The following is an 18,632-nucleotide window of genomic DNA, read 5'->3' as shown; positions in this document are numbered from 1 at the left end:
CACGTAAATTCATCAGTGATATTGGTCAGTAATTTTCTTTTTTTTTGTAGTATCTTTGTCTGGTTTTGGTATCAGGGTGACGGTGGCCTCTTAGAATGAGTTTGGGAGTGTTCCTTCCTCTGCAATTTTTTGGAAGAGTTTGAGAAGGATGGGTGTTAGCTCTTCTCTAAACGTTTGATAGAATTCACCTGTGAAGCCATCTGGTCCTGAGCTTTTGTCTGTTGGAAGATTTTTAATCACAGTTTCAATTTCATTACTTGTGATTGGTCTACTCATATTTTCTATTTCTTCCTGGTTCAGTCTTGGAAGGTTATACCTTTCTAAGAATTTGTCCATTTTTTCCAGATTGTCCACTTTATTGGCATAGAGTTGCTTGTAGTAGCCTCTTAGGATGCTTTGTATTTCTGCAGTGTTCATTGTAACGTCTCCTTTTTCATTTCTAATTTTATTGATTTGAGTCATCTCCCTCTTTTTCTTGATGAGTCTGGCTAAAGGTTTATCAATTTTGTTTGTCTTCTCAAAGAACTAGCTCTTAGCTTTATTGATCTTTGCTTTTGTTTTCTTTGTTTCTATTTTATTTATTTCTGCTCTGATCCTTATGATTTCTTTCCTTCTACTAACTTTGGGTTTTGTTTGTTCTTCTTTCTCTAGTTTCTTAAGGTGTAAGGTTAGATTGTTTGAGATTTTTCTTGTTTCTTGAGGTAGGATTGTATTGCTATAAACTCCCCTCTTGGAACTGCTTTTGCTGCATCCCATAGGTTTTATAGGTTTTGGATCGTTGTGTTTTTGTTGTTATTTGTCTCTAGGTATTTTTTGATTTCCTCTTTGATTTCTTCAGTGATCTCTTGGTTATTTAGTAACTTATTGTTTAGCCTCCATGTCTTTGTGTGTTTTACTTTTTTTTCCCTGTAATTTACTTCTAATCTCATAGCGTTGTGGTCAGAAAAGATGCTTGATATGATTTCAATTTTCTTAAATTTAGTGAGGCTTGATTTATGACCCAAGATGTGATCTGTGCTGGAGAATGTTCCGTGTGCACTTGAGATGAAAGTGTAATCTGCTGTTTTCAGATGGAATGTCCTATAAATATCAATTAAATCTATCTGGTCTATTGTGTCATTTAAAGCTTGTTTTTCCTTATTAATTTTCTGTCTGGATGATCTGTCCATTGGTGTAAGTGAGGTGTTAAAGTCCCCCACTATTATTGTGTTTCCATCGATTTCCTCTTTTATAGCTATTAGCATTTGCCTTTTGTATTGAGGTGCTCCTATGTTGGGTGCATATATATTTATAATTGTTACATCTTCTTCTTGGATTGATCCCTTGATCATTATGTAGTGTCCTTCCTTGTCTCTTGTAATATTCTTTATATTAGTTTATTTTGTCTGATATGAGTATTGCTACTCCAGCTTTCTTTTGATTTCCATTTGCGTGGAATATCTTTTTCCGTCCCCTCACTTTCAGTCTGTATGTGTCCCTAGGTCTGAAGTGGGTCTCTTGTAGACAGCGTATGTACAGGTCTTGTTTTTGTATCCATTCAGCCAGTCTGTGTCTTTTGGATGGGGCATTTAATCCATTTACAGTTAAGGTAATTATTTATATGTATGTTCCTATTACCATTTTCTTAATTGTTTTGGCTTTGTTTTTGTAGGTTTTTGCTTCTCTTGTGTTTCCTGCCTAGAGAAGTTCCTTTAGCATTTGTTGTAAAGATGGTTTGGTGGTGATTCTCTTAGCTTTTGCTTGTCTGTAAAGCTTTTGATTTCTCCATGCAATCTGAATGAGATCCTTGCTGGGTAGAGTAATCTTGGTTGTAGGTTCTTCCCTTTAATCACTTTAAATATATTGTGCCACTCCCTTTCTGGCTTGTAGAGTTTCTCCTGAGAAATCAGCTGTTAACCTTATGGGAGTTCCCTTGTATGTTATTTGTCATTTTTCCTTTGTTGCTTTTAATAATTTTTCTTTGTCTTTCATTTTTGTCAATTTGATTACTATGTGTCTTGGCATTTTTCTCCTTGGGTTCATCCTGCCCGGACTCTCTGTGCTTCCTGGACTTGGGTGGCTATTTCCTTTCCCATGTTAGGGAAGTTTCTGACTATAATCTCTTCAAATATTTTCTCGGGTCCTTTCTCTCTCTCTTCTCCTTCTGGGACCCCTATAATGCGAATGTTGTGCTTAATGTTGTCCCAGAGGTCTCTTAGGCTGTCATCATTTCCTTTCATTCCTTTTACTTTATTCTGTTCCACGGCAGTGAATTCCAACGTTCTTTCTTCCAGGTCACTTATCCGTACTTCTGCCTCAGTTATTCTACTATTGATTCCTTCTAGTGTATTTTTCATTTCAGTTATTGTATTGTTCATCTCTGTTTGTTTGTTCTTTAATTCTTCTGGGTCTTTGGTAAACATTTCTTGCGTCTTCTCCATATTTGTCTCCATTCTTTTTCCGAGGTCCTGGATCATCTTCACTATCATTATTGTGACTTGTTTTTCTGGAAGGTTGCCTATCTCCACTTCGTTTAGTTGTTTTTCTGGGGTTTTATCTTGTTCCTTCATCTGGTACATAGCCGTCTGCCCTCTGGTGGATGAGGGTATCTAAGAGGCTTGTGCAAGCTTCCTGATGGGAGGGACTGGTGGTGGGTAGAGCTGGGTGTTGCTCTGGTGGGCAGAGCTCAGTAAAACTTTAATCCACTTGTCTGCTGATGGGTGGAGCTGAGTTCCCTCCTTGTTGGTTGTTTGGCCTGAGGTGACCCAGCACGGGAGGCTACAGGCTCTTTGGTGGGGCTAATCACGGACTCTGGGAGGGCTCATGCCAAGGAGCACCTCCCAGAACCTCCACTGCCAGTGTCCCTGTCCCCGCAGTGAGCCACAGCCATCCCCTGCCTCTGCAGGAGACCCTCCAACACTAGCAGGTAGGTCTGGTTCAGTCTCCTTTGGGGTCACTGCTCCTTCTCCTGGGTCTTGATGTGCACACTACTTTGTGTGTGCCCTCCAAGAGTGGAGTCTCTGTTTCCCCCAGTGCTGTCAAAGTCCTGCAGTCAAATCCCTCTTGCCTTCAAAGTCTGATTCTCTGGGAATTCCTCCTCCTGTTGCTGGACCCCCAGGTTGGGAAACCTGATGTGGGGTTCAGAGCCTTCACTCCAGTGAGTGGACTTCTGTGGTATAATTGTTCTCCAGTTTGTGAGTCACCCACCCAGCTGTTATGGGATTTGATTTTATTGTGATTGCATCCCTCCTACTGTCTCATTGTGGCTTCTCCTTTGTCTTTGGATGCGGGGTATCTTATTTGGTGAATTCCAGTGTCTTCCTGTCGATGATTGTTTAGGAGTTAGTTGTGATTTCGTTGCTCTCGCAAGAGGGAGTGAGCGCACATCCTTCTACTCCGCCATCTTCAACCAGTCTTTCCAAAAATAAAATAATGATTTTAGAAACGAAGGCTCAATAGAAGCGACAAAAACTACATCAAATAAAGGAGAAAAATGGAAATTTTTTGAAATGTAAGAGGGAATATAAAAACACATAAGAATTCGAAAGAAAATTGCAAACATAAGCAAAGAAGATGCAACATATACATGAGTCTCTGAAGAAGATATCAGAACAAAGAAACAAATACTAAAATTACAGTTGAGAAAATATTGATGAAATAATTGAAAACACATACCAAAAGAATAAACTTTATACCTGAAAATATTATATTGGCCTAGAATGCCCAGCATAAAGCACTTTCTAGTAAAAATTACTGACCTTATAAAGAAAGAGAAAAAAATCCTTAGAGATCTAGACAACATTAGCATATTATCTGTTATGAGAAAGAAAATCAGATTATCATTAGACTTTTGACAGTAATGCTATATGCTAGAAGAAAATGGAGTAACATTAAAGATCTTCAGAGAAGGAAAATGTGTTTTTATATCCAGAAAAACTGACCCTCAAAAATATAAAAGACATAGACAGTGATTAGCATGCAAGAATTCAGAGAATATCATTCCCATGGCCCTTCCTAAGGAATCTACTAAAGAATTTGTTTCAGCAAGCCCTTCCTAAGGTTCCACTAGAGAATGACTTTGGACAACCAAAAAGACTAGAGAGGCATCCGCATAGGGCTAGTGTGGAGTATTAAGTAGTTATTAAATGAAGGCTGAAAGGGAACAGTCCTACTGTGTAATGGCTGTATGAGTTGACAGTGTAGACTTAGCATAATTATAAAACAAAACGTAGGGGAAGGGGTGCACATTTACAAAACCAAACCAACGCCAAACCAAAACAACAATAAAACAATTAGACATCTGTTTCAGTGATCATAGTTGGTGGTGATAGTATTCATTATTGTTATTCTGAGACTGATGTCTTAAAAGCCCCTTTTCTCTCTCTGTCTCTGTCTCTCACATATGGCAGCTACCCCAGTTCTCAACTCTAGAACCACCTCCAGATCCCTTTTTTCCTTCTCCTGATCTTCCCATTCTCTTCATTTCTTTTCTGCTGTTAACTTTTAGTCTCTTTCAACCTGAATCAATCGATCGGTTTTCAGTTTTTCTTCACAGTCATTACTCTAGCAAGCAAAAGCCTAGAATCTAATCTTTCAAATACAAAATTCTCCTTACCAGGTAGAAGAGAGGAAAAAGCTATGAATATATCACTTATTACTACTGTGTCACATCCCCTAAGAAATTGTGTTATTCAACGTTGATGTCTAATTTTAGTATTAGATTTCTTAGAGTTCCATAATTCTGTCCTTTTTTCTTTACACTCATCTTCCGTAGTTAAATTTGTTGAAAATAATTGTGTAGTTGTCTATATACTTTATTCCATCTTTATAGGTGCTGCCTGTAGAGTCCTTTCTTTAGTTATGTGTCTAGGAAACATTCCTTAGATAGACTAGCTTCCTAGTTCTTGACAGCAAAATATTAAAAGGCTTACTTAGCAAAGAACTGGCATAATGACATATTATTAGGTCCTGAGTACTCTTTGGTCCAGGAATTTATGTATAAAAATATATTTTAGAATATCTGTTCTAGACCATGCCTGATATCTAATATTCTCGATCAACTAGTGTTGTAGCCTTCCTGTGGAGATTGGATTTTGCATTTGCATGGGCTGAAAGGAGAGGGAGGTATATATGTGGAAAAGTAGAGAAATACTGTTTAAGAGAGACAAGGACAATTCTCTTGACTTTACCTGGTGCCACGTTCCATGTTTACTTGTATGCACTTTCCATGTCTACTTGTATGCACTCGTAAAATGGTTGGATCCTGGATTTCTTTGTGTGCCTTTGGAAGTTTTGTCAGATAGGCTGAGGTGGAGGATAGAGTAAGGCATCTGGATTCACTATCATTATGGATTTTCTTTGAGAGTCCTCTGGTAGAACAGTGGCTTTTCCTCAAGAAGGAAACAACAAGGCTCTGGGCTTTGCTAAAGTTCGCTAAATTTTGTGCACATGAACTTACTCTGCTTGTTACTGTGCTGCTACCAAGAGATCAGGCCTTGCCCTTCGAAAAAGTAGCAAAGAGGGCCGTCAATGAAAGCAAAGTTCAAAAGCAGAATGATAGTGAATACACAGAAGCAGCCAGCCTTCCGTATCACTGAAAAGATGAAATGAGATGTTTGTAAAGGGAGTCAGAGTGCTCTGCAAATGTTGTTATTATTACAAGTAATAACAACTTGATAGAAAGATAGATGCCTTGTATCTTACTTCAGTGTACAGTGGAAATGATCTCCATACCATCCTTCCTTTTCACCAATGTAATGGTATATCCTGGTCTTGGATTTATATGTATTCCTCAAACAATTTTTTATCGTATGTCTTCATTTTTCTAATATAAATTCTCTAAATTTAAAAAGACACAATTCTCGGTTAATACACTCTCCCCTAGAATAGCTGCAATTTAATCTTGATCATATTAGTCGACAGAAATCATTTAGAATGTTTGTTTTCTGTACTAACATGGTAAAAGGACAGGAAAGGAAATCAACACAAGATGATATAAGATTAGCAAATAAAAAACATGATAAAACATTCATTTCCATGAATGATTTTTTTAATTTTAATTTTTACTTTTAATTTTTATTTATTTATTTATTTTTGGGTTGGGTCTTTGTTGCTGCGTACGGGCTTTCTCTAGTTGCAGTGAGCAGGGGCCACTCTTCGTTGTAGTACGTGGGCTTCTCATTGTGGTGGCTTCTCTTGTTGAGGAGCATGGGCTCTAGGTGCGTGGCTTCAGTAGTTGCGGTACGTGGGCTCAGTAGTTGTGGTTTGCGGGCTCTAGAGCGCAGGGTCAGTAGTTGTGGTGCACGGGCTTAGTTGCCCTGCGGCATGTGGGATCTTCCCGGACCAGGGACCGAACCCATGTCCCCTGCATTGGCAGGTGGATTCACTGTGCCACCAGGAAAGTCCATCCATGAATGATTTTTAAAATTAGAATTAAAATAATGATTATATTGGATGCAGAAATTCCTAAATAATTATATTGAATGAAGGAGGTACCAATTAATATCTAATAAATGAACAAATGAAAGGAATGGTGATACCCACCAAGAATGAGAATGTGGCAGTTACACTAGTAGTTAACATGCTAACTACATTAGCAGTGGTAGTGTGTCTTTTGTTTGATTGCTTTTTACCAGATGAAAATAGCTTTCTTGGTTTTTTGAATTATAAAAATAAGTAGTCACATAGAAAATTCAAACAAGGCAGAACTTTATGAGGGGAAAAATAAAAATGTTCCCACATCTCTCCATTCAGAGGAAACCACTGATGGCATTTTGATGTATATCTTTCAAAACAGCTTTCTTCAAAGACAAACACAGCGTTAAATTGCTGCAGTAATATTACACATGCTGTTCGGCAGCCTTAACTTGGAGGTGCCTGATTTAAGCAGCCATGTAAGTGATGGGCTCTGGGCCTCTTTACATCTGATAGCTAAATAAACAGCTCTAAGATGCATGTCCTTGAATATACATTTATTCACACTTGATAAAGTACATTGTAGAAAAAATGTTATTATGAGTAGAATATCTAACAAAGAGTACATAGGTTTTAAATTTTGAAGCATATGGACAGACTGTATTCCAGGAGCATAGAAATTTACATTGTGAATAACTGCCATTCACTGTTTTCTCACACCCTCTCCAACATTTGTTACTGTCATTTTATACTTTCAAAAGCTAACAGTAAGACATAAAAAGCTTGATCTCATTTTTTTATCATATATTTCTTTGATCATTTCTGAGATTCATTATTTTTTCACTTTTTTTTTTTGTTATCAGCATTTTTCTAGTTGCCAGTTGTCTATTAATCCTTCTTACTAAATTTTCAGTAGGTTGATTGCTTCTTATTTTTTAGCACTGATTATATATTGGGGATATTAAGTCTTTGTTAAGTGTGTTGAAAATATTTTTCCTAGTTTATCATTGCTTTTTAAATTGGTTTAAAGTATTTAAAAAATTTTGCCATATGTAGGTTTTAAATTTTTGAGTAATTACCAGTACTTTCTGGATTTTGTTGCATACTTAAAAAGACATTCTCCACCCATATTTAAACAGAAGGTTAGAAGAGGATGAAGAAAGGAGGATACATGGACAGGCATTTTACAAGTTATAAAAGTAGGAAAAGGAGCTATTCAATTTATATTCTAATCAAATTACAACAAAGCAAACAATAATAAAACAAAAATTTATGAGCCTATCTGGTTATGGAGAATTGAACCAGATAAAATATAAAGCCTTTTACCTGTTCTGTGGTGGTATGCAATCAATACATGGAGAAATGCTTTCACTGATTCAGCAAGTATTAAGTACCAGGTACTGGGCTAGGTTTTGATTCAGAGGAAAAAAGATATTGATTCCAAAAATAAAGTAAAATTGCCTCTGCCCACAAAGAGCTCACAGACTATAATAGTCATGTATGTACAAGGGACTGTAGAAGCCTAGAATCCTCATTCCTTCTTCCTTCTCTCTTATTCTACTTCTAAACCATAAAGGAAATAATTGGTAAATGCTAGGAATCCTGCTTTCTTGAAGAAAATATTTCTTTTGATTTCAAAAAAAACATATTGTTTAAAAGACCCCAAACTCTTCTTCTGTATCTACATTCATGGCTACCTCCCTGCAAGGAGACGCTTATGCCTTTGAGACACTGACTGGGCTGTAACATCTAAACCTGTAATCATGTTTTATGCCAGGAAAATGTTTTCAAAACATCTGCACTATTTAACCAGCCAAGATGTTTTGTGAAAAATATTTGTGAATGCTTCCATCAGGAGGTACTCACTTGTGAGTGAAATAATGGATGAAAATATTTGAAAATATTTGGTCATTTTAACCCTGTGTGTCTGTTTTGAATGTGCACATGCTCATGTGTAACAGTAGAATTTTATATATATATAATTATGTTTTTAAGTTAACACAATTATTCTATTTAATTTTGTAAAGGAGAAAGGAAAACATTAAGAATAGAAACTAAGATCTACTTTATAATGAGAGGAATAATAATAGTCCTTTATTGTTTTAATAGGATTTTAGACATTATTTCACCTTTATTATTCAGTCTTCACAAAAAGCCTGTGAAATAAGCATCAGTATTTTTATTTTACATAATGAAGAAATGTGGCTCAAAATGATTGGGTGATTGAAGTTCCAGGGTTAGTAAACATCAAAGATGAAAGCAAAACTGCAAGTTTCATTGCTCTTTCTACCATACTACAGCTGCCCAAGGTGAAAGCCCTGTCTAACCTGTAAAGAGAGGAATTGAGAGTTAGTTCCCAGTTATCTATAGATGAATCTAATGAGACCATAGCCACTTACCACGGGTTCTGCTTGCAGAATGACTCTCCCTCTTTATCCTGCTTGCACATTGTGGTACGAAGAACGTGCGTTGGAGTCAAATACCTGGGTTTGAATTCCAGTTCTGCCACTTATTAGCATATTGGACCTAAACTCTTTTCCTAGTATTCACCTAGGAACACTGGCAGTGATGATACATACAGTGAAGATTTGTTGTGATATCTTGGACACATAGTAGGTGCTCAAGAATCACCCAGAAAACCATTATCTGATCTCTCCTGGGATGGTGTCCAGAGATACAAAATGATTTGGGGAATAAAGTGTTATAGGGAATGGAACGATAGACACAAAGGCAAGAGACAAGAGTCAGTTTTGAGCCCTTTGTTAAGCCATATGCGAAGAATTATTTTTTTGACCATGGTTACATTCATCCTCATGTTCACATATGTCCCAGGAGGCATTATATTAAGGAGATAGAAATGGGGAGCCTTGAAAACAGAAATGCAGGAATGGCCGAAGCTTTTTAGAGTCCTCAAAATGGATTTTCCTAATCCTTTTTTTCCCACCTTTTATAGCTGATGGTGTCTGTGTCTTCAAATGCTCACTCAACGGAGACACTGAATGTTGCTGTGTGGGGAAGGAGTCCATCTTGATTTCTCTGGGCTACCACAGTGCTTTGCTGAAGTTTGAGTCTCATGCTGGTAAGTTTTGTGTCTGTTCCAAGCCCCTGGCTTTTCCAAAGGCAAATCTCCTGGTTGGTTGACTTTCAGCACCATGTTTCCTGATGTGAGTTGCCATCCATCGATAGAATGATTTAGAACTGGTTCTGGTGCTTAACTTGATGTGGTGGCTAGAGAGCAGTCGGCCTTCCCTAGACCGTGAGAACTTTTGTATTCTAATACCCCGCCCCCCAACCCTGCTTTGGTTCTCCTTCATCAAAAGCTGCAGTAAAGGACACCAAGGATTGTCCAGATCTTCACCACTGTTGTTGATTCTCCTTGAAGATGAAGTTGTTTGCCGAAATGTGATTTTCAGTTTGAGCGTCAATGATTTCATCCTGTTTTTGTCTTTGAATCACTTGCTGAGCATTTTTAGACTCTGGGCAACAGATGTCTAGCAATAGGGAGGTAAATTAAAGTATAACTAGAAGTGTTTTAAGAAAAGACTCAAAGGCACTCTGAAAGATTTCTGGCTGCTGGTGGGTGGGGCTGGGTCATGAGGATGCTGGCTGTAGGATCTGGGGGGTCCCAAAGCTGGTGTTGACCTGCTGGTGGGTGAGGCTGAGGCCCAGGGGGCCCCAGAGCTAGTGCTGGCTCATTGCTGGGGGGAACCAGGTGGCTGGCTGCAGTGCCCTGTGAGTCTGGAGGCTAGTGCTGGCCTGCTGGTGGGCAGGCTAAATCCCGGTATGGCAGGCTGCAGGGCTTCAGTGGTCCCGGGGCTGGTGTCTGCCTGCTGCTAGGTGGGGCTGGGGCCCAGGGGAACCCAGGACTGGTATCCGCCCAATGGTGGGTAAGACCAGGTCCTGGGCCTACTGCTGGCTCCTGCCGGCTCACTGGTAGACAGAGCTGGGTCCCAGTGTCTCTGGCTGTAGGGCCCTGGGGGTCCCAGGGCTGGTGCTAGCGCACTGGTGTGTGGAGCCAGCCCTGGGTCCTGGCCTCTCTGATGGACAGGGGCAGCTGTGGGCTCAGGGGGTCTTAAGGCCGCGGGCCTGCTGGTGGGTGAGCCGTGTTCACCTGGCTAGTTGCTTGGCCTGAGACATCCCAGTACTGAGGCTGAAAGGCTGGTAGGCAGGGCCACGTCCCAGCACTAATAAGCTAGAGGGAGGATTCCCGAATGGCGCTTACCAGCACCAGTGCCCATGTGGTACAGTGAGCTCCCCAAATGGCTGCTACCGGTGTCTGTGTCCCCAGGGTAAGCTCCATTTGCCTCCTGCCTCTCTGGGAGGCTCTCCAAGATCAGTGGGTGGGTCTAAACCAGGCTCCTTTCAAATTACTGCTTCTGCCTTGGGTGCCAGAGTGTGTGAGATTTTGTGCGCACCCTTTGAGAGCAGAGTCTGTTTCCCACAACTTTTTGGAACTCCCGAAAGTAAGCCCCACTGACCTTCAAAGCCAAATGTTCTAGGGGCTCATCTTCCTGGTGTGGGACCCCCCAGGCTGGGGAGCCCACTGTGGGGCTCAGACCACTCACTCCTTGGGGAGAACCTCTGCAATGTAATTATCTTCCCGTTTATGGGTCACCCACCTGGGGGTATGGGTCTTGACTGTACGACATTCCCATCCCTCCTACCATCTTGTCGTGGTTCCTTCTTTATATCTTTAGCTGTAGAAGATCACCATTTGCATTTGGCTATGATGAATATTCTTTTACCATATATATTTTCTCGTTTCTGTTGGATCAGTATCTAGGAGTAAAATTGCTGGGGCATAGAATAAGTGTATGCTTAGTTTTATAAGAAATAGCCAGAATTTTTTCCAAAGTAGTTGTACCATTTTACACTCCCACCAATAATGTGTGAGAGTTCTGATTGCTCCACATCTTTGCCAGCATTTGGTCGTTCAGTCTTTTAAGTTGTTTTTTCATTCTGGTGGGTGTGTAATTGTATCTCATTGTGGTTTTAATTTACATTTTCCTGATACCTAATGATGTTAAGCAGTTTTTCACATGATTATGAATTAAAATTATTTGCTTGTTACTAACTGGTTGTTTGTCTATGGAATTGTTCTTTATATATCCAGGATACCAGATATGTATCACATATGTAATTAATGGGTGTTATCTTCTAGTCTGTAGCTTGCTTATTTATTTCCCTAATGATGTCTTATGTTGAGAAGAAGTTTTAAATTTTGATGAAGGCCAGTTTATCCTTTTCTTTTCTATTTCCTTTCATAAGTTTTATAGCTTCAGATTTTATATTTTAGGTATACAGTCAATCTTAATCATTTTTTATTTGGTTTAAGGTATTTAGCCAAAGGTTATTTTTAGATTATATGGATATCCGTTTATTCTAGCCCTGTTGGTTGAAAAGACTTTTGCAAGTCAAATGATTGTATATAGACTTGGTCTATTTCGGAGCTCTCTATTCTGTTCTCTTGATTATCTTTGTGCCAGTATCACATTGTCTGGATCACCTTTAAAGTAACACTTGAAGTCCATTTAAGTTTGTTCTTCTTTATCAAGATTGTTCTAGGTGTTTTTGGTCCTTTGCATTTACATATACATTTTATAGTTAAGTTGTCAATTTCTACAAAAGTGCTTGGTCTGATTGTGATTGAGATTGATCAGTTTGTTGAGAATTTTCATTTTAACAGTATTAATTGGATTTTATCTGATTTGTAAACTAACAAGTTAGGTTGCCACTCTTCCATGAATGCTGACAGAAGACATAAGACTCCTGGTGCAGAGATAAAAGACTATTTTAGACTCTCAGGAAAAGAGCAGTAGCCAAAGTGTGAGCATATTTTCTCTGAGTTCTTTAAGCCCCAAATCCCCCAGACAGATGCGGAGGATACGGTGGGTGCCTGCACATGCAGTGGGATGCATTACAGGAGAGGAACACTGAGCTTGGGGAACTTCTGTTTAATAGCAAGCAGTAACCAGGCTTGCTCTTTGTTCCAGAGGAAGATATTACTTCATACCTCAAGGTTGCTTGCTGCATACACCACCCTGAGAAAGAGCCCAGGTGGAGAGTGGTGAAGGCCTGGCATTCGTGGCCTACCCAGTAAGGCATATTTGAGTCCCATCTAGAGACCCATGGACAAATTTATTAAAAAAAAAGAAAGAAAGAAATGCTACAAATTTATTTTTAAAAAAAGAAATACTACAAATTTATTAAAGAAAAAAAGTGCTACAAATTTATTAAAGAAAAAAAGTGCTACAAATTTATTAAAGAAAAAAAGTGCTACAAATTTATTAAAAAAAAAAAAAGAGAGACCCATGGAGGAGTATTTCCCAGAACTTTTTCTTTGTAAGGAGGAGGGAGATTTTCTCATTTATAAACTCCAGAGAACGATAGTACAGAAAACTTCATTCATAGGTCAAATCAAATCAGACACAAACACATATTTTCCAGGAAAGACATTCACGGACAAGGCAGTTTAGAATTTCTTCTACAGCTAAGAAAAATAATATCAGTAGTACAGGATGTTCCACAGGCAACCCTCTTAGCAGTTCAATAGAGATAGGCCCCTAGTCTTGGTAAAATGTAGACCTAAGTTATAGATAAGTAGGTGCTTTAGTCATTTAAGATATCTCCAAAACTGTAGACAGACAACACCAAATGAGGATGAATACCAATCTCTCAGTACTTTTCATTTGTTAGAGGGGACTAGGCATCCAATAGACAGAAGTAATTCAAATAGGCTTGAGGCAGAAATAAAGCTAGATATGCAGATAGCAATGAACAACAAATAATTTAGAAGCAGACTCAGTGAGTACACAATTACTACCTTAGCACAGTTAGACTCGCCCCAGTAGCCAAGAAAGATAGGCCTGAACCCAAGGAGCTTGTAGGGTGCATTTCTCAGGCAAGCTCTGATAAGTCTGTGTGAGCATCTTAGTAGGACCTCCATGTTAAAATTCAAACAAGAACAACTTAATAAACATTTTTGGAGTACTGAGGGGAGTTTTATCTTTAATAATAAAATACATATGAGGAAGTCCTGCTTTTACAAGAACTGGCTCCCAGATACAGAGAGAAGGCTGTATTTGTAGGTCAGATACGACAGCCTGCAATTCCTTGTGTGTGTGTGACTTTTTAATTTTATTTGTAATTGTGGTAAAATATGCATAATTTAAAATGTACCATCTTAACGCGTTTTAAGAGTACAATTCAGTGGCGTTAAGTACAATCACATTGTCGTACAACTCTCGCCATCCATCTCCATAACTCTTTTCATCTTGCAAAACTGAAACTCTGTACCCATTAAATAACAACTCCCCATTCCCTGCCTCCCCACCAGCCCTGGCAACCACCATTCTACTTTCTGTTTCTATGACTTTGACTACTCTAGGGTACCTTATAGAAATGAAATTCTATAGTACCTGTACTCTTGTGACTGACTTATTTCACTTTGCGTAATGTCCTCATGTTTTATCCATGTTATCGCATGTGTCAGAATTTCTTTCCTTTTTAAGGCTGAATAATATTTCATTCTATGCATATAGCACACCCTGTCTATCCATTCATCCATCAATGGACACTTGGGTTGCTTCCACTTTCTGGCCCCCATGAATAATAGTGCTGTGGACATGGGTATGAGACTTTTTTGATGGGTGAAATCTGTATTGGTTTTGGCTCTGTAGAGGTGCCAAGGAATGAAGAGGATATAATTTTCACATGAAAATGTGCGTCATTCATTTCTGCACTGCATCATTAATTTCTGCACAGCATCATTAACTTATGTTACACAATTAAGAATTTGTTTTTCTCTGATTAACTTGAGGTTTATCTTTCTCTGGCAAATTTTTTCTTCAAAGTGCAAATTTTACTGTGATTCCTAGTAATAACATGTATAAAACACAAAGCATTTAAAAATATCTGTTGTCTCAGTTCAGTCCAGCAAATATGTATTGATCACCATACATATCCCAGGTGAGCTGCTCTGGATGAGAAACACAGCCTCGGACTCTGAGAGATCTTAAGGTTGGAGGAGACAACAGATTCACGAGCAAGCAATATGAGAAGTTCTGAACGAGTCTCTTAAGTGCTGTGGGGACATTAGTCAGGGCACCTACCTCAGCCTGGAGGGTCGAGGAAAGCTTCTCAGGAAAGGGACTGTTTAAACACGGCAAGAATGGGGTTTAGAAGAGCACATTGGGCAACAAGATTTAGGGAGAATATATAGAGTGAGAAAAAACAAAGACCTAAAGAGACACCTTAAGGAAGCACCGACATTTATGGGCAGAGAACAGGAAGTGTGGAAATGAGACTGAAAGCAGCAGCCAGAAAGGCAGGAAAAAACCAAGGGAGAGTAGTACTGTGGAAGTCAACAGCACACTTCAGACAGGAGCAAGGTTATCCAGATGTTACAGAGAGATTGAGTAGGAAAAGACGTAAAGGTGTGCGCTGGATTAAACAGCAGGGTCATTGATGAGCTTGGCTAGGGAAGTTTCAGTCGCAAAATTTAGTACAAGTTTAGTGCACTGAATCAGATCCATTGATTTCTGGGTGAGGGCTACAGACCAAAGACAATCATTTTCCTCCTCTCTCCCGACACCTCAGTAAAATAACAAAGCAAGAGTGAAGAGAATGAAGGAAGGACCATCAGGAAATGCAAGTTCAACAAATTCCTAGAAGATGGGTGATCAGAGAGAAGCAGCAGCAGCCCAGAATCTATGAGTGGGTGCTGCCATAAAAGAGAACCCCAGCGGCTCCAGACTCAATCAGACAGTAATATGGAGGCTAGCAGTGAGGACGGGGGAGCCAGATGGGATTAACTAAATGTCTCTCTACCTAATGATGCTATCAGCAGGCTCTCTACAGCCTCTCTCCTCCTTCCTTCATCCCCATGAAGAAAGTGCGACAGGCATTTTACTTCCAGGGAAAAACCAGAGGACACCTGTAAAGAGACTAAAAAAATGGGAAGAATGTCACTGCTAATATATGGGCTTCTACTTCACAGAAAAGCTGTCCTTCATTCTAGCATTTGTAGCCCCCTTGCACCCCCGTCCCAAAGGGGTGCAGGCAGGTACCCCTCCTGCTCATCCTAAAACATGACATAGCAGTTGCTATTACATATATACAACTTACTGGCAACCATTCTCTTTGTGGGTGAGACCTAGAGGAAAACGAGACTTTCTTAAAAAGTTAAATATGCATTATCCTATGACCCAACAAATCCATGCCAAGATATTTACCCAAGAGAAGGAAAAACATTATGTATGCCAAAAGACCTGTACAGGAATTTTTACAGCAGCTTTATTACCATAGCCAAAATCTGGAAACAACCCAGATAGCTGTTCATTAGCATGTGAATGGACAAACTATGCCATATCTATACAATGGAAGCCTATTATTAATAAAAAGAAATTAATGACTGGTGAACGCAACTACATGGATCAATCTCAAAAATTTTAAATCGAGTGATATAAACCAGGTACGTAAGAGTACATATCGTATAATTCCATTTATATAAAATTCTAGAACAGGCATAGTTAATCTACAGTTGCAGAAAGTTGATCAGTGATTGTCTGGGGCTGGGAGTTAGGGTGAGCTTGACTGTAAAAGAGCATGGGGGAATTTTTTTTTTTCCCATTTGACTTTATAGTATGTGCATTTGTTTATTTTTATTGAAATATAGTTGACATACAATATTATGTTAGTTTCAGGTATACTACACAGTGATTTGACGTTTGCATACATTATGAAATGATTACCACGATAAGTCTAGTAACCCTCTGTCACCATACAAAGTTACTACAACATTGTTGGGAATTCCTTGGCAGTCCAGTGGTTAGGACTCAGCACTTCCACTGCCTTGGCCCGGGTTCAATCCCTGGTCAGGGAACTAAGATCCTGCAAGCCATGAGGCGTGGCCAGAAAAAAAAAAGTTACTACAGTATTATTGGCTATATTCCTTATGCTGTACATTATATCCCTGTGGCATTTTTCTTTTTTTCTTTTTCTTTTTAAAAAATTTTTATTGGAGTATAGTTGATTTAAAATGTTACTTTCTGCTGTATAGCAAAGTGAATCAGTTGTACATATACATATATCTATTCTTTAGATTCTTTTCCCATATAGGTCATTACAGAGTATTGAGAAGAGTTCCCTGTGTAGGTCCTTATTAGTTATCTATTTTATATGTAGTAGTGTGTATCTGTCAATCCCAATCTCCCAATTTGTCCTTCCCCCCTCCCCCCCAACCCGGTAACCATAAGTTTGTTTTCTACACCTGTGACTCTATAACTGGAGGTTATATCTCTTAATCCCCTTCCCCTGTTTCACCGCACCTCCCACCTGCCTCCCATCTGACAACCATTCATTTGTTCTCTGTATCTGCAAGTCTGTTTTCATTTTGTTTTGTCTATTCATTTGTTTTGTTTTTTAGATTCCACATATAAGTGAGATCATTATGGTATTTGTCTTTCTCCATCTGACTTATTTCACTTAGCTAATACCCTCTAAATCCATCCATGTTGTCACAATTGCAAGATTTCTTTTTTTATGGCTGAGTAATATTCCAGTGTATATATATATATACTGCATCTTCTTTATCCATTTCATGTATCAATGCACACTTAGCTGCTTCCATTTCTTGGCTACTGTAGATAATGCTGCAGTAAACATTGGTGTGCGTGTATCTTTTTGAATTAGTGTTTTTGTTTTCTTGGAGTAAATACACAGAAGTAAAATTGCTGAATCAGATGGCAGTTCTATTTTTAATTTTTTGAGGAAACTCCACACTATTTTCCACAACGGCTATAACAACTTACAATTCCACCAACAGTGCACATGGGTTCCCTTTTCTCCACATCCTCGCCAATACTTGTTATTTATTTCTTTTTGACGATAGCTATCCTGACAAGTGTGAGATGATATTTCATTGTGGTTTTGAGTTACATTTCCCTAATGATTAGTGATGTTGAGCATCTTGTCATGTGTCTGTTGGCCATCTGTATGTCTTTTTTGGAAAAATGTCTATTCAGATCCTCTGTCCATTTTTACAGGTTGTTTGTTTGTTTTTTGATGTTAAGTTGTATGAGATCTTTGTATAGTTTGGATATTAGCCCCTTATCATATATATCATTTGCAAATATCTTCTCCCATTTAGTAGGCTGCCTTTTGTTTTGTTGATAGTCTCCTTTGCTGGGCAAAAGCTTTTTATTTTGATATAGTCCCATTTGGTTTTTTTTGCTCTTGTTTCTCTTGCCTAAAGAAACACATCAAAAAAAAATATATATATATATATTGCTAAGCTGTCAAAGAGAGTAGTGCTTGTGTTTTCTACTGGGGCTTTTATGGTTTCAGATCTTACATTTAAGCCTTTAATCCATTTTGAATTTATTTTTGTATATGGTGTAAGAAAGTAGTCCAGTTTTATCCTTTTGCATTTAGCTGTTCAGTTTTCCCAACACCATTTATGGAAGAGGCTGTCTTTCCCCATTGTATATTCTTGCCTCCTCTGTCATATAATATTTGATCATATAAACGTGGGTTCATTTCTGGGCTCTCTATTCCATTGACTATGTGTTTGTTTTTGTGCCACTGTAGCTTTGATCACTATAACTCTGTAGTATAGTTCTTCTTTCTCAAGATTGCTTTGGCTATTCAGGGTCTTTTATGTTTCCATACAAATTTAAAAATAATTTGTTTTAGTTCTGTGAAAAATGCCACTGGTATTTTGAGAGGGATTACTCTGAATCTGTGGATTGCCTTTGGTCATTTTAACAATATTAATTCTTCCAAGCCATGAGCATGGTATATCTTTCCATTTGCTTGTGTCATCTTCAGTTTCTTTCATCAACGTCTTATAGTTTTGAGAGTACAAGTCTTTAACCTCTTTGGTTAGATTTATTCCTAGGTATTTTATTATTTAATGCAATTGTAAATGGGATTGTATTTTTAATTTCTCTTTCTGATAGTTTGTTATTAGAGTATAGACATGCAGCAGATTTCTGTATATTAATTTTGTATCTTGCAACTTTACTGAATGCATTCATTAGTTGTAATAGTTTTTTGGTGGCATCTTCAGGATTTTCACTATGTAGTATCATGTCTTCTATGAACAATGATAGTTTTACCTTTTCTTTTGCAATTCATATTCCTTTTCTTTCTCTTATCTGATTGTGATGGCTAGGATTTCCAGTACTATGTTGAATATAAGTGGAGAGAGTGGGCATCCTTGTCTTGTTCCTGATTTT

The 18,632-nt window shown here is 38.5% G+C and overlaps 1 protein-coding gene across 1 annotated transcript in view; it reads left to right on the top strand.

The window, feature by feature from the left end:
* Nucleotides 1-18,632, top strand: part of LOC133098422 (histone-arginine methyltransferase CARM1-like) — a 254,019-nt gene that overhangs the window by 90,882 nt on the left and 144,505 nt on the right. The window contains exon 2 of the mRNA XM_061201230.1: nucleotides 9,347-9,472. Coding sequence (XP_061057213.1) covers nucleotides 9,347-9,472 — 126 coding nt within the window. The remainder of the gene's footprint in view (nucleotides 1-9,346; nucleotides 9,473-18,632) is intronic.

The sequence above is a fragment of the Eubalaena glacialis genome, chromosome 9 (genome assembly GCF_028564815.1).
Source record: "Eubalaena glacialis isolate mEubGla1 chromosome 9, mEubGla1.1.hap2.+ XY, whole genome shotgun sequence".
NCBI classification, from domain to species: domain Eukaryota; kingdom Metazoa; phylum Chordata; class Mammalia; order Artiodactyla; family Balaenidae; genus Eubalaena; species Eubalaena glacialis.
Note: the sequence above shows the minus strand (reverse complement) of the source record. Positions and strands in the feature narration are given on the sequence as shown.